A 17,660-nucleotide genomic window follows, 5' to 3' on the forward strand; every position below is an offset into this window, starting at 1 on the left:
AAATTAACACGTCTGGAAAAGGGTAGGTAAGTGCCAATTAATTCAGGGAACTGAGTAAGGTGTCCACTCAAGAACAACAGGCACGGCCCTCAGCACCCGGTGAGACGCAGCCTGGCCTCACGTCTCCATAGGAATGCCTCACGAGACAGAGAAAAGGCCCCATAGAGCTCTGTATTCCACACGGATTCTTCCTCAACTGAAATAATCGCCTTTGACATGCAGCTGCAAACACTATTTAACGTCAACATGTCTATTAGCACAAGAGCAAATCACTATTGAAGCACCTATTAGGCGTTTGTTCCCAGGGTTTATCTGCTGGGAATCAGAAATCTTAACATTTATCCTGTTAAAATATAATTTGAACAACAATTAGTACAACAGCACTGAACAAAAGTCTTGTGCAGCAACAAAAAAAAAAATTTATGCACAGTTAAAACTTTGAAAGAAATATACACACACTATCAGAACAAAAGTTTTTGGGACACCTGACTTTCCCAGCCATGTGTGGTTCCTCCTCTACCACAACACTGGAGGCCCACAATTGCATAGGATTTGTTTGGATATGGTGATATAAAAATTCTCCCTTCACTTAAACTAGGAGACCCAAACCTGTTGAAACAAGACATTGCCCCTGTGCATAAAGCAAGCTCCATAAATATATGCTTTACATGATTTGGAGTGGCCTGATATAGAGCTCTGAAATCAACCCAACCTTTGGGATAAATTGGAACACTAACTGCACCCCAGGATCTCCTCACCCTCACATCAGTACCTTACTTGACTAACACCCTTGTGGCTGAATGAGCACAAATCTCTCCAACTACACTTCAAAATCTAGTGGAACATCTTTTTTAGAAGAGCACATACCAATCTTATGTTCTGGCTTCCACAAATTTTGTCCATAGAGTGCATGTTATTATGGAAAATAAAGTGCTATCTAATAGACCAATTTTCAAATAAGACCATAATGGAAACTGTGGTTTACTTGAGAGGGGGAAAGCCAGCGTGATAGCCAAAAACTGTGAAAGAACTGTGGCAGGTTCTCCAAGAAACTTGGAAAAACTTACCATCTTAAGTTCCTTATAAAACTGCATGATTGTGTACCTAAAAACCACAGAAGCAATTTTAAAACCAAGCTGTGGTCACACCAAATACAGACTTGGCCTTGCTGAATACAATTAACCGCTCTTCATAGTCAAGTTCTTATATGGCGACATTTCATTTGACTTTTCCAAGGACGTTTGGGCTTGCAGAATTTTTCTCCATTAAACTACGCGGAATACGATATATATTCCCCGCAATAAATATTTACTCAAGTTTAATATCAGTGTGCCCGAATACCAGAAAATTCATGTAAACACATTGATTAAATAACAGTGAAATTAAATTCCTAGTATGCTTTCTGAAGGATTGAACAATTTGAAGTCATGCACATGTAGTTAATAGTTATTTCATTTATATTTTCTAACGCTACCTAATGTCAGTATGCGATCTGTAATGACGTTTGATGCACTAGACTGCATTTACCCACGTTTGGAAATGAGCATGACGATGTAAAAAATAAACCAACAAAAAAAAACCCTTGCTGTTTTTGCTCGTGTGGTTGCACTAATAGACCAGTTAAAACAATCCCACCTACAACTTACAAATTATCTGCTATAGAACACTTTTTATTCGGTTTCCCATATAAGCAAAAGTTACACCACAATGATGCTCACAACCTTATCTGCCTGAATGCATGCTTGTGCTAAAAATAGAGTCGTGCTCACTTTTGGTGTACACTTGAGATTCTGTACGAAGTGATGGTTTCCCCTGACAGCACAGCCGGATGAATGTCATCCTCTTGGAAAGTTACGACCGTTTTGTTGGGAAGAATTTGCCTTTAATATTTTGCTGAAGATTGATGTGTACATGAGAATGTTCTTCTGCAATGCTAATAAAAAGTGGAACTTGTGAATTAAAGCACAGAGAGAAGCGAGTAACATTGCTGTACTAAAATAAGGCAAATAAATGTGGAAGTACTGCCTTTTCACATCGCGAGTCTTTCAGGGACAGACAAGACACTAGTTATACAATAGAAAGGCCTAACCAATGCAAGAGCAACATCATAGGAATTATGGAAACAAAATGGAATTATTATTCACATGGCCATGACTGAATGCTGTAACAAGATCATCAGGAGTACATGACTGTTTTCCATAACTTCCTCTAAATTTGGCATGATATACTACTAACTCTTCTTTAAAATCAAATAAGAGGTATGATAAAGTACCTTAATCCCCCGTCAATCCTGCACCAAACAGAGCTAAGCTGTAAAATAGCTGTTAGACACTTTAACCATAAAGTTAAAATTAACCATTAATTTCTACTATATAGTTTTTTTAGGCAGAAAAACTGTGTTTAATAGGAACGAATGCACACATGCTGATGCGTGCAATGATCAAAATCAGCCTTTCATGCAGATGTAGGCTTCAGTTCATTTCCATACCAAACATCAAATGAATGATCTGAAATGTGACTCTGATTGTGGCATGGATTGTGACACCAAAAAGGCTGGTTAAAGTATTTGAGAAACAGCTGATCTTGTGGGTTTTTCATAAACACGTAGCAGTCTTTAGAATCTACACGTGATGATGCAGGAGAAAAACAGTTCTGCAGAAGCATCTTGCTGAAATAAGAGATGAGAAGAAAACGGCCAAACTGGTTTCGCGCAGACAAGCAGGAAGCCCAGCTCAAATATCCACTCTTTACAACGGCGGCGAGCAGAGAAACGCCTCCAAAAAAGTAAATAAATGCACAAACTCTCAATTGAGGCAGATTTCTTTGAACAGAAATCAGGTTCCACTCCTGTCAAGCAAGGAATCTGAGGCTACACAGGACACAAGCTGGTCATCACTGGACAGATAAAGATTGGGATTTTCCAAGGCAATGTTTATCCAAACCTTCATCCAACACATAATTCAATTGAAATTAAGTTATAGAAATCAACAAATAAGCTAGCATTTAATAATATTCTCAGGCTTCCCTGCTTACTTTCGCAAGATTACGAGTCTTAGTGAAGCTCAAGTGATTTAATTGACAATCAACAAAACTGAATGATGGACCGTAAAGAAAGGAGTCATTGTGCACCAAATGTTGAACAAATATCTGACACAAACTACAAACATGAGGCAAAAATTTGGGGAGTTCCAGTATCTGCTAGAAAGACACACACTGTGGCTCGCTGTGGGATTTTAGACGAGGGATTTTTTTGTGTTTTACATAAACCCCCATGACAGCATACTTCCTAAGCAGCACACCATAAAGTTTCTGTTCCCAGTGCTAAGCAAAGTTGTCTCTGAGGAGGTGACTGATTAGCAGGGAGTTCATCCTCTTCTTTTTACTGAAAACATGTCAGTAACTGCTAGTATCAAAGATCTCCAGAGCATCTGGTTAGCATCACTGTGGCGCTCAGGCACAGAAAAGAAAGGTCATGTGAATAATCTGGATAACCGCTCTGTACTCCTCCAAGCTATAGAACCTGATGATAAGATATCCAAAGCAAGGCCCAAAAAAAAAAAAAAAAACCCTGGTCACTACTGCATTAAAATAGTTGTGATCCGAATGCTTTGCCAAATGTCAAACTAAATAAAACTCAACAAGAGAGAGATTACTGATGTCCTGGAATGACTTTGGTGGCAAAACGATTCAATAATTTCTTCAACTCACTGGAACATTTGATGTTTAGACGTACAGCTAAAGAGGTTCAATCAGCTGCATTTAACAAACCTCTTCAGGGAGGAAGAATAAATACAATTCATCTTCTGTTTCCGGACTCTGCTCTTTCCCCTAACGCTGCGTTTACATCTGAAAATGATATGTTTCTGAAGTTTCTTGTGAGCCTTAATGTTTAGGCTGGGTCAAAATGCAGGTAAAAAAAAAATACATGGAAAATTGCAGCATTTCAGACGCGACATCTGAAATATCGATCTGAACAGACAAACAAAATTAGCATTACGTAAAAAATTAAATATGGTGATGTATTAATTCTCATATTCACACATACAAATGTGCTATAGACCTTCTTCCACATACGTGATCACCAAAGATGCCCAGATCTGGCTAGTGTCGCTGTGAGTGACAGAAAAGAGCGTACACTCCATCACTCCGGCCCTAAGCGCACCGCCAATTTAGCTTTTTTGGCTCGGAACTACTAACAACGTCAAGATCTCCGAGTCACACACACGAAGACCTTCCCAGGGCAGAAAATCTCTAGAGGATACTTACATCTTTATTTAAAATGAGCTAAGATAATGTCTGCAACAATCCACTATATGAGACATAACAGCATATTTGTACGAGTGCATTATTATATGCCTGGGATTTGAACGGTGACGCTGATGCCATAAAAAAAAAATTCCCACCTTCTGCATAATCGGAGTAGAGACATACTGAAATACTAATAATGATAAGAACAATTATAATACCTTCTACCTGCCATCATAAGATCCGTGCTCTGAAGTTGAAAACAGAATCCCTCAAAAGAAACCCCTGAAATTTAGTGGCATCCGATCCTCTTGTGATTAATGTGCATTGTTCAGAAAAAGAAGCAGGCCAGGTCAGATTCTAGAAATAGAGGGAAACGAATGCTTTCCAAGGCTTATCAAGCGTGAGAGAAACTCGGTTAGACAAAAGGAATTAGGTCTGCTTGGTTATGCTATGCTCAATACCCTGAGAAGACAAGTGCTTCGACAGGTAAATCACTTAAGAAACCTTTCTAAACCGAAGCACAGGGCGAGATAGAAACATTATCGCTAGCAGAGACTTGATTGACCCATTTTCTCACCGCGGGGTGAGTGTGTGTATGTGTGTGTTAATCACTGTAAAACCAAGATTCTCTTGCCACTTGGGCAACTACCTTGACTTGAGTCTTCCACATATTCAACAACTAACTTCAGCACTGCTGTCAAGAGGGTGTCAAATATTAGAGGACCAAAAAAAGATTTAACCATGATGGTTCTTAAAAATACTGAAATCGTATAGATATTTCCATATCTTCTGCACTAATCTGCTGAGGCGTGAAGCGGTCCACACCATTACTTCCTGAATATGCTTCGCTCACTTCCCTGACATCTTATCTTATGACACCATTAGTAAATTGTGATGTTGCATGAGAACTGGCTGAAAAAGGGAAGAGAAAAAAAAGCATAATATATTTCATAATTACAACATGATCTTAAGCACACAATCCAACAATCCAACAAAAAACAACAACAACAACACCACACTATCTGGAAAGTTCATATAATTATAACACTGGCTTATTAGAGCCTCAATCATCATGGCGTATTATAGTGATCTGGACTACAGTAATCCCCCGTTTATCGGCGTGTTTACGTTTCAAAACCGCCCACGATAAACGAAAGGCCGCGCTAAACGGACGCCACCCAAAAAAATGCTATTTTATGTATACAGTACTGTATTAACATTTTACTTCATTTTATAATTATTAATTAGATTTTTATGAATACATTCCATAATTTTAACATAAAGCTCCATAAAAACAATTCCCTATAAGTTATTTGGTCTATGATGCTATACAAATATTAAGCTAAACAAATCAGTTATGTGGCAAATGTGATTCCGCAAAAAAAATAAAATAATAAACGGGAGATTCGAGCCGCGGAAAAATCCTGACTTGATTACTTTAGCAGGAAACTGACTAAGTGAATTGCTTCACTTCTGCGCAACAAGGAGTGTGATTCTGAATCAGCGCAGTAGGCATAAGGACTAAAAGTCAAACAGTATTACACGTGTTGAAACAATGTGAGTGCTAAGATCAGGACGGGAAACCCTTTTTGTGATTACAGCAACAGTTTCTACGAGGTACAGGTGAGGTTAATCTCCAACCAAGAGAAAGAGTTTGACAAACAATTTTCTGGAAATGGAAATCTTTTGAGTAACCGTGCGAAACCTTGAAAACGAGTGCCAAGTCGTCAAAGTGTTAAACACTATAATGACTATAAACTATAAAGTAACAGCACTATATTTGAAAAATAATTATCTGGTTACATACTTGCCTACTTCATTATCTCCTCCTTCACCAAGGCAGTTACCATGGAGGTGTGTTTGCGGTCGTTATTATGTTAGAAAACTGCAGCTCGACCCAATTTCTTACGGGAGGGCATCACGTTCTGCTTCAGAATGTCACAGTACATAATGGAATCCACGTTTCCCTTCAATAAACCACAGTTCAACAGTTCCAGCAGCACTAATGCAGCCCCAGACCATGATGCTACCACCACCATGCTTGACGGTTTTTTGAAGCCAGCTTCTGCACCTGATGCACAACACAAGGACTCAACTTCTTTGATAGACCCTTGCAAGGCCTGTTCTGAATGGAACGCGTCTTGGAAAGCTTCTGTATGACCCTGGCCACTGTACTGTAACTCAGTTTCAGGGTGTTAAAAATCTTCTTATAGCCTTTGAGGGGAGCAACAATTCTAATTCTCGAATCCTCAGAGTCTTTACCATGAGGTGCCATGTTGATCATGCAGTGGTCAGTATGAGAGAAATGTACTCAAAGCACCAAATTTTAACTGCTCTAATACAAGATACACAAATTTGTAGGGTCCTGTCAAGCAGACAAAAACATGAACTTACTTTTGTTGGCAGCGATTGACAGTAATGGCTGTATGTTGATGTATTTTTAAGAGGACTGCAATATAAGCTGCACACTGAATTTGAATTGAATGAATTTGCAGTACTTTATAGTTCATTGATAACTAATATTATAACATTTCTCCTCTCTGTGCCTAGTCTCAGGTGTGCACTTAGACTTATACAAGAAGCAGATGCTCCAGTGCATTAACTGCAGTGTGAGATGTTCGTTATCAAAACTGGCCTTCACACAGTGTCTCATTTGAAGGTTGAGGTTTTGAAGCTACATCCCCTCCTTTGCTCGGGAAAAGTAAAAACTCAAGGTCAGCTGAATAATGCGGCAACATCCCCCTGCTGCTGAAGTCACCATGAACCAAAAATGGCCCCCTGCTTTATTACTCCTGGCAGTAGATACAAACATGTTTGTTTTAAGACACCACCAGTATTGTGCTTGAGCACATCTCCAAACCACACGCTCAGACATTCAGGCCTCTCCCAGTCATTGCATAATCTCTTGGAAGAGAAAAACTATTTAGGACTATATACACAACAGCTATACAAACACACTTAGATCACAATGGGTTGGTAGAGCTTTAACAAGACTAACAACAACAACAACAAATATTTAAACCACAATGACTAGGAATACTATAATTTAGGGCTGCAGGTATTGATTATTTTAGTAATCGAGTATTCTACCGATTATTCCATCGATTAATCGAGTAATTAGATAAGTACTTTATTAAAGAGCGATACTATATACACACACACACACACGAGGAAATAAAACAGGTCTTATAAAATGTACATGTGATTTGTTTCCTTTTTAGAAGAATTTACATTTACATCCCCGGTCAGGGAACCATCCCCAGCCACTCTCAGTGCCGGTCCCAAGCCCGGATAAATTGGGGAGGGTTGCGTTAGGAAGGGCATCCAGCGTAAAACGTGCGCCAAATCAAAACGGTCGGAGGATCCGCTGTGGCGACCCCTAACGGGCTACAAAAAGCATTTTTTCGTGAACTCAATACCATTAAAGAGATAATGAATGGCACAGTATGCAGCTCTGTGTATAGAAATACATGAGCAGTGCAAATATTAAATTATTTGTTTATGGTTTAAAACTACACCGATCAGGTATAATACTATGGCCACGGACCATTATTACTGATGCACCACCTGCTAAACTCTGGAGTGCACTGGACAGATAAACACTATGGAAGCCCATTTCCGCCACATGGAAAAAAAAAAAAGTTTGCCCAATTCTGATTTTTTTCCTCACAATTCCGAGTTTATTTCTCACAATTCCGAGTTTATTTCTCACAATTCCGAGTTTATTTCTCACAATTCCGAGAGCAGCAGTTCGGTTTTAGTCATCAGTGGCTTTGTTTTCTGCAGCCAGCGCTACACTATTATTTACCATCTCACCCAGTTACTGCAGTGCTTACTGTACGGTAGTAGTGTTTCACTTGTAGTGTGTTAAATATGTTACGTAACTAAAGCAGAGTTTTATTCATTACTCCAGCGGATAAACGTTTAAATCCGAACCCGGCTGGTTGTGAGAGGAATAAAAACACAATAATAAAAGACAAAACGGTATTAGGTAAATAATCAACAGGAGGGTAATGTGATGAAAAAAAGGGTTACGTTACCACGAACCTGCAACTGATTACACTCCAAAAAACACCACATACCAAAGTTTTGTTTTTTTCGAATACAAAAGCAATTTCCCAACGAGGACAATTTTCTACATGGTCACTCTTCTTATTTATAATTATACATATATTTAATATGGGAAAATGTGTCACCCACTCTTGTTAATATTTTGAAGATTCAACAAGCATAAAATATAATTTCCAAATTAACAAGACAAAACTAAACAAAATTGCGTCTTGAAACAGCTTTAAATCTTTAACTGCATATAGCTTTAGGTGACTGCTACGAAATCTTAGATTATGTCAAGTATTCACTATATAATATAAAACCCCCAGTAACATATTAGAATGAGGTTATTGGTATAATCCTGTGACTTGAATAATATATATATTTTACACACACACAGTATATATGCTTTAAAACTATGTTTAAAGTTATGTTTAAATAACAAAATCGGGCATAAGGGTCATGAGAGAAGCAAAAACAGTGGGGTTTGGTGAGCAAACACAAAGGAAGTGAGCTCCATCGTGGCACAGCGTGCTGCTTCGTACCAGCATTCTTTTATAAGCAGCTAGAACGAGACAAAAGCACACACAATCCTCCCATTCATCTCCAGCATGGCGTGCAGATAATGTAGAATTCAGCTTTGACTCGGCCACATTTCCAAGCTGCCCATTCATAATCAACAACTGCACTAACTGGAAAAGTTATCATCATGCCGTCAGATGCAACTGGGTTTATACGAATTAATCAGGAAAGCGATAAACATGTCAGACTGCATTAAAGTGAAGGATGACTAATGAAACATATACGAGTTTCACATCTGCTCTGACAAGTCTATGATAGAAAAGGAAGATGATGTCAGCACGATCAAACCTATGTCAAATTTACACTGAACAAACGGCTAAAAGTCTTCTGCGGATCTTGGCATGCTGCTTAACTCGAAGAGAAAGGTGTTGCACAGACATAATTCAGAGGTGTCCTCAGTACAGGGGCCACAAATATACACACCTAAGGCCATGACCTCAAAATATGTCACATGCTCCAACTGCAGAACATCCAGCAAAAAGAGCCTCATAATCAGAGCTGTGTTGGCTGCTGTGTTCCAAATGACTAAGACCGTGTACAACATATATGCTGCATTCCTGTGTTTAAAATAAAGTACTTTGTATTGCAATTGGATCGATAAATCACTCGCCCAAACACCCGGGACAAGCTGCGTAAAGGCTTTTAGTTTTATTATTAAAAGGTTAATGTTCTGGGTTACTGATCTGAAGGTTGGAGGTTTAAGCCCCCACAAAGCTGCCACTATTAGGGCTTTGAGCAAGGCCTTTAACTCATAGCCAATCCTGTGCTCCGACTCCACTATGACTGGTAAGAGCCTTTTTGGTTGCTTGTACAGTAACCTGCTTATGAGGTGTTCACCGGTGTCTAAGAAATACGCCGCACCTAATTGACTTTATGAGACATGATTATATGTGCATAGCAAATAAAAACATGTGATGCACCTCTATGCTGTAACTTCAGTATCCACTAAATCCAACCATCAGCTACAAAAGATAATACAAAGACAATAAGATGAACACAGGTATTACGGCGCATTGACGAAACGTTTCCCGCACAGCGGTGTCTCCTGCATGCAGTTTAATTAAACGATGTATACAAAAGTTGCTGGTCAGACCTGATCCATATATTTTATGTGCAACGAGAAGAGAAAAGCAGCACAGCTCAGAGCGGTGACAATGGTGATAGCAAGTGTTCCGGTTAGAGGACGACTACTTTAGGTGTATTTTTTTTTTTTAGGTTTCTGGCCAACCAATCATGGGAGTTTTCACAAGCTAATAAATTAATGAATAATTTTTTCCACTTTATATATATATATATATATATATATATATATATATATATATATATATATATATATATATATATATATATAGTTTCGCCTTGTTTTTGTATCTGCACTGGCCAAAGCGATCCAACTAGTCTGAAAACTCTATAAAATGCTCAAAACACACAACCATGAACCAAAAGAATCAGCTATAATGGTTGTTTGGCTCTAACATCCCCCTGATTGTGCAAAAGGAGGAAGGAATCGAGAAAAAGGAACTTGCAAGACTCAGTCCAACTCCACAGATGTTTGTGTGGCTCAAGCTCTGCACTGGCAAAGATATTTCACAATAGTGTGCAGTCAGCAAGTTTCACAGTGTAGGGACTCTTTAGCTGGAAACACACAAAACGACATTTTTGCAGAAAAGGAAAACTCTGCTGCTTGCATTACATGAAAAAGACGAGGGCTGAACACAGTCTGGATTTAAGTGAAAGAGCATCTGACGCAAAGCTTCACAGGCTTACAGAGTTATGGGGAAAAGATTGTAAGTAGGTGGTTAATCATTTTTATAACGTACAGTAAGGGCAAGCCCACATAGAGATTAAATACAGCTGCAAGCAAGGAAGGAAATATTCACTTGAAATTTCACAAGAAAAAGTCACTATTTAACTTATTTTGTTTTAGATCATGTTTACGTTCATCATGAAGCTGAACAAAGTTCTTGAAGATTCTCTGTTTGCTGAGACTGTATGCAAAACAGGGAAAAACTACATGTAAAATATGTATTTTAATATCTCTCCGAGCTACATTCTCCCCGAAGATCATGCAACACGTCATTATGTTTGCCATTTTGCAAGTCAATTTAAGCTCAAATATCATATCCAGGATATGAAGTGCTTGAAAAACACGACTGCTTTAAATACTTCTGAAGTCATTTCACACAACACACAAAATGTGCAAAAAAAACGAAACAAAACATGACATGACAAATCGGCTCCGGATTGCTTTCATTAAATGATGGAGAGGAAAATATTTGTCCGGTGCTCTTGGCTGCTAAAACGGGAATTTGACAAATGTGTGGTCAGAGATTTGACTTCATGATTCATGAAGGCCAAGCAGCTGACGTGCGTGGGATTGCAACAACAGGATGGCCACATGCTAGGAAGACAGAGGTCAAAGTTCATCCTCTAGGATACTGAACTTTCCAAACTTGTAATCATTCTGGTGACTTGGATTACTATGTTTATGATTTACATCTATTAGGCTTAACATGCAATAAGTCGAAATGATAATATACTGGTGTATTTTTATACAATTACATTAGCTTTTCAGCATTCTTGGCTTAACTGTGGACTCCTGTACACGCTTCTTTATATACTTTAATGCTGGATGTTTTTTCCCCCCATCATAGGATGAGGTTTTGTATATAATAATAATATCATTTCAGGACAATGATTAGATGAACATTGTGTTCCTGGATCATGTTTTCCACTTCGTTAATCCTATTCAAATAACTGAACGCCCCAAATGTTCCTGTGAAGGTGACAAGTGATTACTGGATACTTCTCTTTTCCTTGGAAGAATCTATGACCCACATAAGTTTCACTGTTTGTAGTAAATGAATAATTTATAGCTACTAAGAAAAACATGGCTGCATATTAGAGTCTAAACTGTTGTTCTTTTCTTAGATAGAAACATGATCAATTATTCAGACAGAGCTGCCAAGTGAGAAGCAGCTGTTAAAGCGGATTGAGATCACAGATAAACCTCGTGTGAAGAGCTGGCAGGTGGAGTAGAGGGAGCAGGCAACCAGTTCACACCTCGGGATATTAAGGGGTGTTTTTTAAGAAATTAGGATGGTTAAAAAGCTCAAGGATAAACTACATTAACGAATAATTAAATACTAACGCAAGTATCCCGCATTAATAATCAGGAAAGATTTCAACCACGCTGTGTATCAATGTTTCCAACAAGAAAACACTTAATAAGTGAATTGTCCACCCCCCGTCTTTACCTTCCGCAATGAGCTCGTCCACCGTGACCTGGTATCTCCCGATAGCGAACACTCTCCCGATGAAGTTGCTGCCCCCGCTACCGGAGCCGGAGCCTGAACCACCTCCCAGTCCTCCGCTCTCCGACCTCGGCATACGCGAAAACTTCTTCATTCTTGCTTCTTTAAAGCGAATAGATTCCTTCCCAAACGAAAAAAAAAAAAAAAACAACAACACTTCACCACTCCTATCTGCTCATCTCCACCCTTTCTTTGTTGTTTGTTTTTCTTCGAATCCTGCGAGAGGTCACTTAAACACCATGGTAGTCTTCCTCCAGGCTCGAGCCAAACAACGGTCCGCCTTTAGCGTATCTTACGCCGTTAGCGTACCGCTCCTTACGCCACACAGCGGATTGCTAGGCAGCTACTAACACCCACGGACTGACGGCAGAACCCCCCAGGTAGCTAACAGCAAAACGTTGAGAAGAAGTGCGCGGGGCAGAACACTCAGCCGGGCCCGGGTTCGTGCTCACAGCACTCGAGTGGGTGTGTGTTGAGCAAACGGTCGGCGAGCTAACGAGAGAAAACGCCTCCCTACTTCCCCGTCCGGAGTTAGCTCCTAGCTCCTTCGCTGCAATAAGCCCGCCTAAACAACACACACACAATACGCCCCTTTTCAACCGACAGCTCGGGTCATAAAGCGGGCATTACAGAGTCCAGACCCGCGGCTTGGGCCGAGCTTGGCGACGAACGCCGCTTATTTCGACCATAACCTGGCTTTTCCACTCGCTCCTCCACCAAAAACTCCGGAACTCCGGTGACCGAGGGAAGTGGGAGGGTTTTGTTGTGGCTCAGCACGCGCCAACCAAACTCCGAAAGTGCGTGTGCGCGCGCGAGCGAGCCGTGCTATTGTAACGATTGGTGTGTGAACACACGCTCCGTTTTCTGATGGGACGTCGCAGCTGACCGTCTGCCTGATCGCAGTCTCTCTCTCACACTCACTCACACACACACACACACACACACTTAGATTTTTGGTGGACCACCCAAAGTAAATAGATAAGGAATCAAAGTTGTCCCCAGATCTGTTCTAAACAGGACGGTCAGGACTTGATCCACCATATTAGCTCCTCTCAAACTTCTCCTTTGCCATCGTGCACTTTTTCCAGATTAAAACAACTTCCATGCAAGAATTATGATCTTTGCACAGAACAATATTATACATCCTCATGTTAATTAATGAAGTTCATGACACCATCAGATGTTTCCTTTTCTACACTTTTCACACATCTAGCTAAATAAACCGCATTTCCTGAATTCAGTGAAGTTTCCCTGTTAGGTTGAAGTTTAAATCTTCTACTTGTTTGTAGATTATTTTGCATTAATGTCACTAATAACCACATTGCTTTTAGGTTTTCTTGCAAATAAGTGTAGCACTATAATAACTTGATACTAGGTGATAGTAACATCCATCAAATGTAAGCAAAAATACATTAAATGATGCATTCATGGTTAACCCTAAGCCTAACATGAGATATTCATCACAGACCCCATTTCGAGAACTATGCATCTATGTGATCACCAGCATTGCACCATGTCTGGTTTACTGGCATTATTGCATCCAGCAGAGAAAATACAGAGACTGTTTTAAGCATTTGGCGTCTTTTTTTTTTTTTTTTTTTTTAGTCTTATAACATTCTGAGATCATTATATTTCAGTTAAGAAAGTCAACACAAGGAATCTTTGATAAGGTTTGCTTTAATGTACTTTTTGTTTGTAACCACAACCCAACATGTTAATAATAATGTTCCCTGTAACATTCTCTTACTTCACTTTCTCAAGTTTCTCAAATGTTCCTGTAATAATCTTTTCGGAGAAGTTCTGAAAGTTCACCATAGGTTGTTTATAATTATTGCTTTTACCCCCTAAAAACACTTCTGTATTATTCTCTAATAGGAAGTACTGGAAATTCACCAAAGGTTGAGTTTCAGTATATTTTTTGTAAATCACCGGCTACTGTTCTGGGAACATCAGGAGAAAGTTCTCTGAAATATAATGAACAATAAAAAGCAAGAACAAAAAGCAAAGGTTTCCAGAATGTCATGGGCACCAATACATGTCGATTGTTAAAGTCCTACTATTGTTGTAGTTTTACAACCTTAATTCTTTTTATTTGTTATGTTTAACTGTTAGTTTTATGTCTAGACTGTTGCTAGAATTTGTATCTAGACCCATCAGCCTAGCAACCTGTATGGTTTAGCACTTCCTCCTCACACTGCTCATGCTTTGAATTATTGTTGCAGAATACACAACTATTAAAAAAAAATATATATGTATATGTAAAAAATGATAATTATGTCTTATATATGTATATGTGTTATTCACATGACACTAAAAAACAGGTCGATTTTTTTATTTTTTACTTGAACATCCTGTAAATAAACCAGGTCTGTTCCACATCTAGGAACATCAACCATCCCATCAAAGAGGAAGCAGTTTTTATACCGGTATCAAGTTACCAGTTCTGGCTCGTAAATAAATAATAAAAAAAAAAAAAAAAAAAAAAGCATAATATTAAAGGGTGATCACGTGACCACGACAGTCCCTCCAAATGAGTCTCACAAAGGAAAACCTGAGACTTCAAATTTCCCATTTCTGAGTCTGAGAACATGCTGCCCCCTGTTGGTTAATCATCACCAATATGGAGAATAGATTCTGTTACAGTGGTGATTACTATTGGCATAATTTATAGTTTTTTTTATATTAATAATTATGTAATTGGCTGAAGTATGATAAATTGTTATTCATCTAATTGCATGCTAAATATAACTAGTATATTTTAGAATATAGTATAATATTCTAGTAATTTAAAAAAGTCAATTTTGTCTCTTATCTCAAACTATTTGTAACTTGAAGTCATTGCTGCAACTGCATTTTTTTCAAGATGAAGGACTGGTTTGATTTTTTTTTTATGAAAGCAGACTTAACAGCAAAGCTAGTATTCCTGTCAAAATGATTTCTTATTCCTTTTTGTTTATTCATGTATTCAGGCTGCACCACGATTAAACAAATTCATTCTCCCATTGGTAAAATATTAAATGGGACCTACTTCCTGATGAAAGCGGTGTAAAATTTACTGCCAGTATGAAAACTGACTACAGTCCTGAAAGTTATTCCTAGAAAAATGCTCACAAACTCACACCCACAGCACAGAACAGAAATAATTAAAAATGACAAAAACAAGAGATCATAAATGCAAATTTTTTTTACAGATTTTTATTTTTTTATTACTAAAAAGGCACATAGTTACAGGCATTACATCATTACATCATTTTCTTACAACTCATAGCACCGTACGTTCTCTTTACTGCGTTATAGGCACTGCATTCTGTGAAAACGGGCAAAAAAACCCCCAAACAAGTAGAAACAAAACAGTATGCTGTGCTTTGACTGCAGACTCTCTGTCTCACATGAGCACCAACGTGATATGGAACAAAATCATATAAAACACAACACTGAAAAACATTTGTGCAGAACGTTACATTGAATGTACTAAACATATATAATATATGCGTGACATAATATTTAATCATAATAATAAAACAATAATAATAAAGTAAGATAATATGGCAATAATCTCTCATCAACAATGTCACCAGATACTAATGGATCTTGTATGTGCAGTTAAGCAAATAAAAACAAATCCACAGTGTAAAAAAAAAAATATATATATACACAGGAAGGAGAAACAGTCCAACACAAAACACTCCATTCGGCTTCAGGGTTTAAAAAAAAAACAATTAGCAGTACTGTTTGCAAAAGCAATCGTCAATAATACAATATATAATAACGTTTTTGCAGTATTTGGATTCAGACTCCAAAAATCGCAGTTGGTAAAAGTTAGTGTGGCACAATCGTGATCGAGCGATAAGATTAGAAATAAAAAAATCAGATATGAGAGATGATCATCCTGTAGGTCATCCTGTAATTGCACTTTATAAAAGGTATTTTCATCGTTTACGAATTCAGAACAGTGTGGCACGTACACCTGTGCTTAATACTTTCGTTGTGATTTGACTAAAATGGATTAAAACGAAAAACAGCAAAAAAAAAACTGCATTTAAATAAAGTGATGAGGCGGCTGAGCTACCACTGATTGCTGTATCAATAACAATGACACAAATAAACAACAACAAAAAATATGGATTGCAACTGAAAACCAGACAGAGATTAGAGTGAGATCATTTAATATGATGACATCTTCCTGAGGTAGCTCAGTTGCAAGATTCTTTACACTGCATAGCTGGCAAACAGAACCCCCCCCCCCCCCCCCCCCCCCCCCCCCCCCCCCACACACACACACACACACACACACACACACAGACACACAGACACACACAGACACACACAGACACACACACACCTCTCAGGGTCGTATAAATATACTTATCTCCTACAGCAACACCCCTGCATTATTCTGGACAGTAATAGAAAATAGTTGTGTTTACAGCATCCTATTAAATACTCTCATTTCTGTTCTTGTGTGTTGAACAGATCACACTTCAGTACCGTCATTAAGGTTGTTGTGTAGTTTGACCTCCAGGTTGACCTGCTTGACCTTGACCCCGTTGACCTTCCAGGTGTCTGCGCTCTGGCTGAGAAGGTTAACATTGCACTTGCCATTCTTCAGGTTCTTCTCGAGGCGCTCAACCTCCACTTTGGTGTTCAGAGGATACTCTTCCATGTTGGGGTTCTTCACCGGCTTCCTTTTGTCCACCTTCCGGCATTTCCTGAACAGTAAGCAAGTAGACAGGAACAGCAGAACGAGCAGAAAGATGGCTGCCACACCACCTCCAACCGAGCCGCTCGTGTGGGAGTCGAACGTGGCCGAGGGTTCGAGTTCCAGCTTCAGGGCCTTCATGTTGGTTCCGTTCTTTACTTGCTCGCCCTCGTTGTCGTAGATGAGCGACTCGTCCAGCACCGACTGCTCGCTCAGGTCACGTTTTAATGCTAAGCTTATAGAGCGACGCACTCTGGGGCTGGAGATTGACTCCGGACCGATGACATAGATGACCTGGAGGTACCACTGATGTCCCGCCTCCACCTGGTACAAAGTTGAAAGATCACAAACAAAAATATTCAAACTGAACTACTTCTTTAAATAAATAACATATGAATCTTTATGATTCATCTAATATATGATCTTCAATGGTGTAATTGAAATCTCTTATCTACATGTTGGGTAATGTTTGACATTTGTTTCCACCCTACGACTAAAAAACCTTTGAAAACACCCCCTTAACTCAAAATAGTCAAGAACTTGGAATGGATTCCACTCCGAGCTGAGACCGTGGCATCACAACAACATGGCTGTGCACAGTATCAGCAGCAAACAAAGTAATGTTAACAAAGTAAACAAAATCAGTAGCTCTTGGTTCCATAATCTCAAATGACTGTATAAGACTGCAGAAAGGACATTACTTATAATCCTACATCCCCCTGCATATTTAAAATTGAAGTGAGTTGAATTAAAAAGTAGCACTTTTT

General features: G+C 38.9%; 2 protein-coding genes across 12 annotated transcripts in view; both read right to left on the reverse strand.

Moving 5' to 3' along the window:
* The window catches only part of bmp2k (BMP2 inducible kinase), a 43,243-nt gene extending 30,213 nt beyond the window's left edge, over window positions 1–13,030 (reverse strand). For 2 of the 10 annotated variants that reach the window (XM_083526829.1, XM_083526823.1), the window contains exon 1: window positions 12,138–13,030. In XM_083526829.1, the coding sequence (XP_083382955.1) occupies window positions 12,138–12,288 (151 nt within the window). In that variant the 5' untranslated portion in view covers window positions 12,289–13,030. Of the gene's footprint in view, window positions 1–10,818; window positions 10,869–12,137 lie in introns of all 10 variants that reach the window. The other 8 variants (XM_083526826.1, XM_083526827.1, XM_083526828.1 and 5 more) reach the window with 6 other exon arrangements.
* Window positions 13,031–15,373: 2,343 nt separating this feature from the next.
* fras1 (Fraser extracellular matrix complex subunit 1) overlaps window positions 15,374–17,660 on the reverse strand; it is a 131,745-nt gene continuing 129,458 nt past the window's right edge. For both annotated transcript variants that reach the window (XM_083526764.1, XM_083526763.1), the window contains one exon: window positions 15,374–17,217. In XM_083526764.1, coding sequence (XP_083382890.1) covers window positions 16,669–17,217 — 549 coding nt within the window. In that variant the 3' untranslated portion in view covers window positions 15,374–16,668. The remainder of the gene's footprint in view (window positions 17,218–17,660) is intronic.

This window comes from Silurus aristotelis (genome assembly GCF_946808225.1).
Source record: "Silurus aristotelis genome assembly, chromosome: 23".
Classification (NCBI taxonomy): domain Eukaryota; kingdom Metazoa; phylum Chordata; class Actinopteri; order Siluriformes; family Siluridae; genus Silurus; species Silurus aristotelis.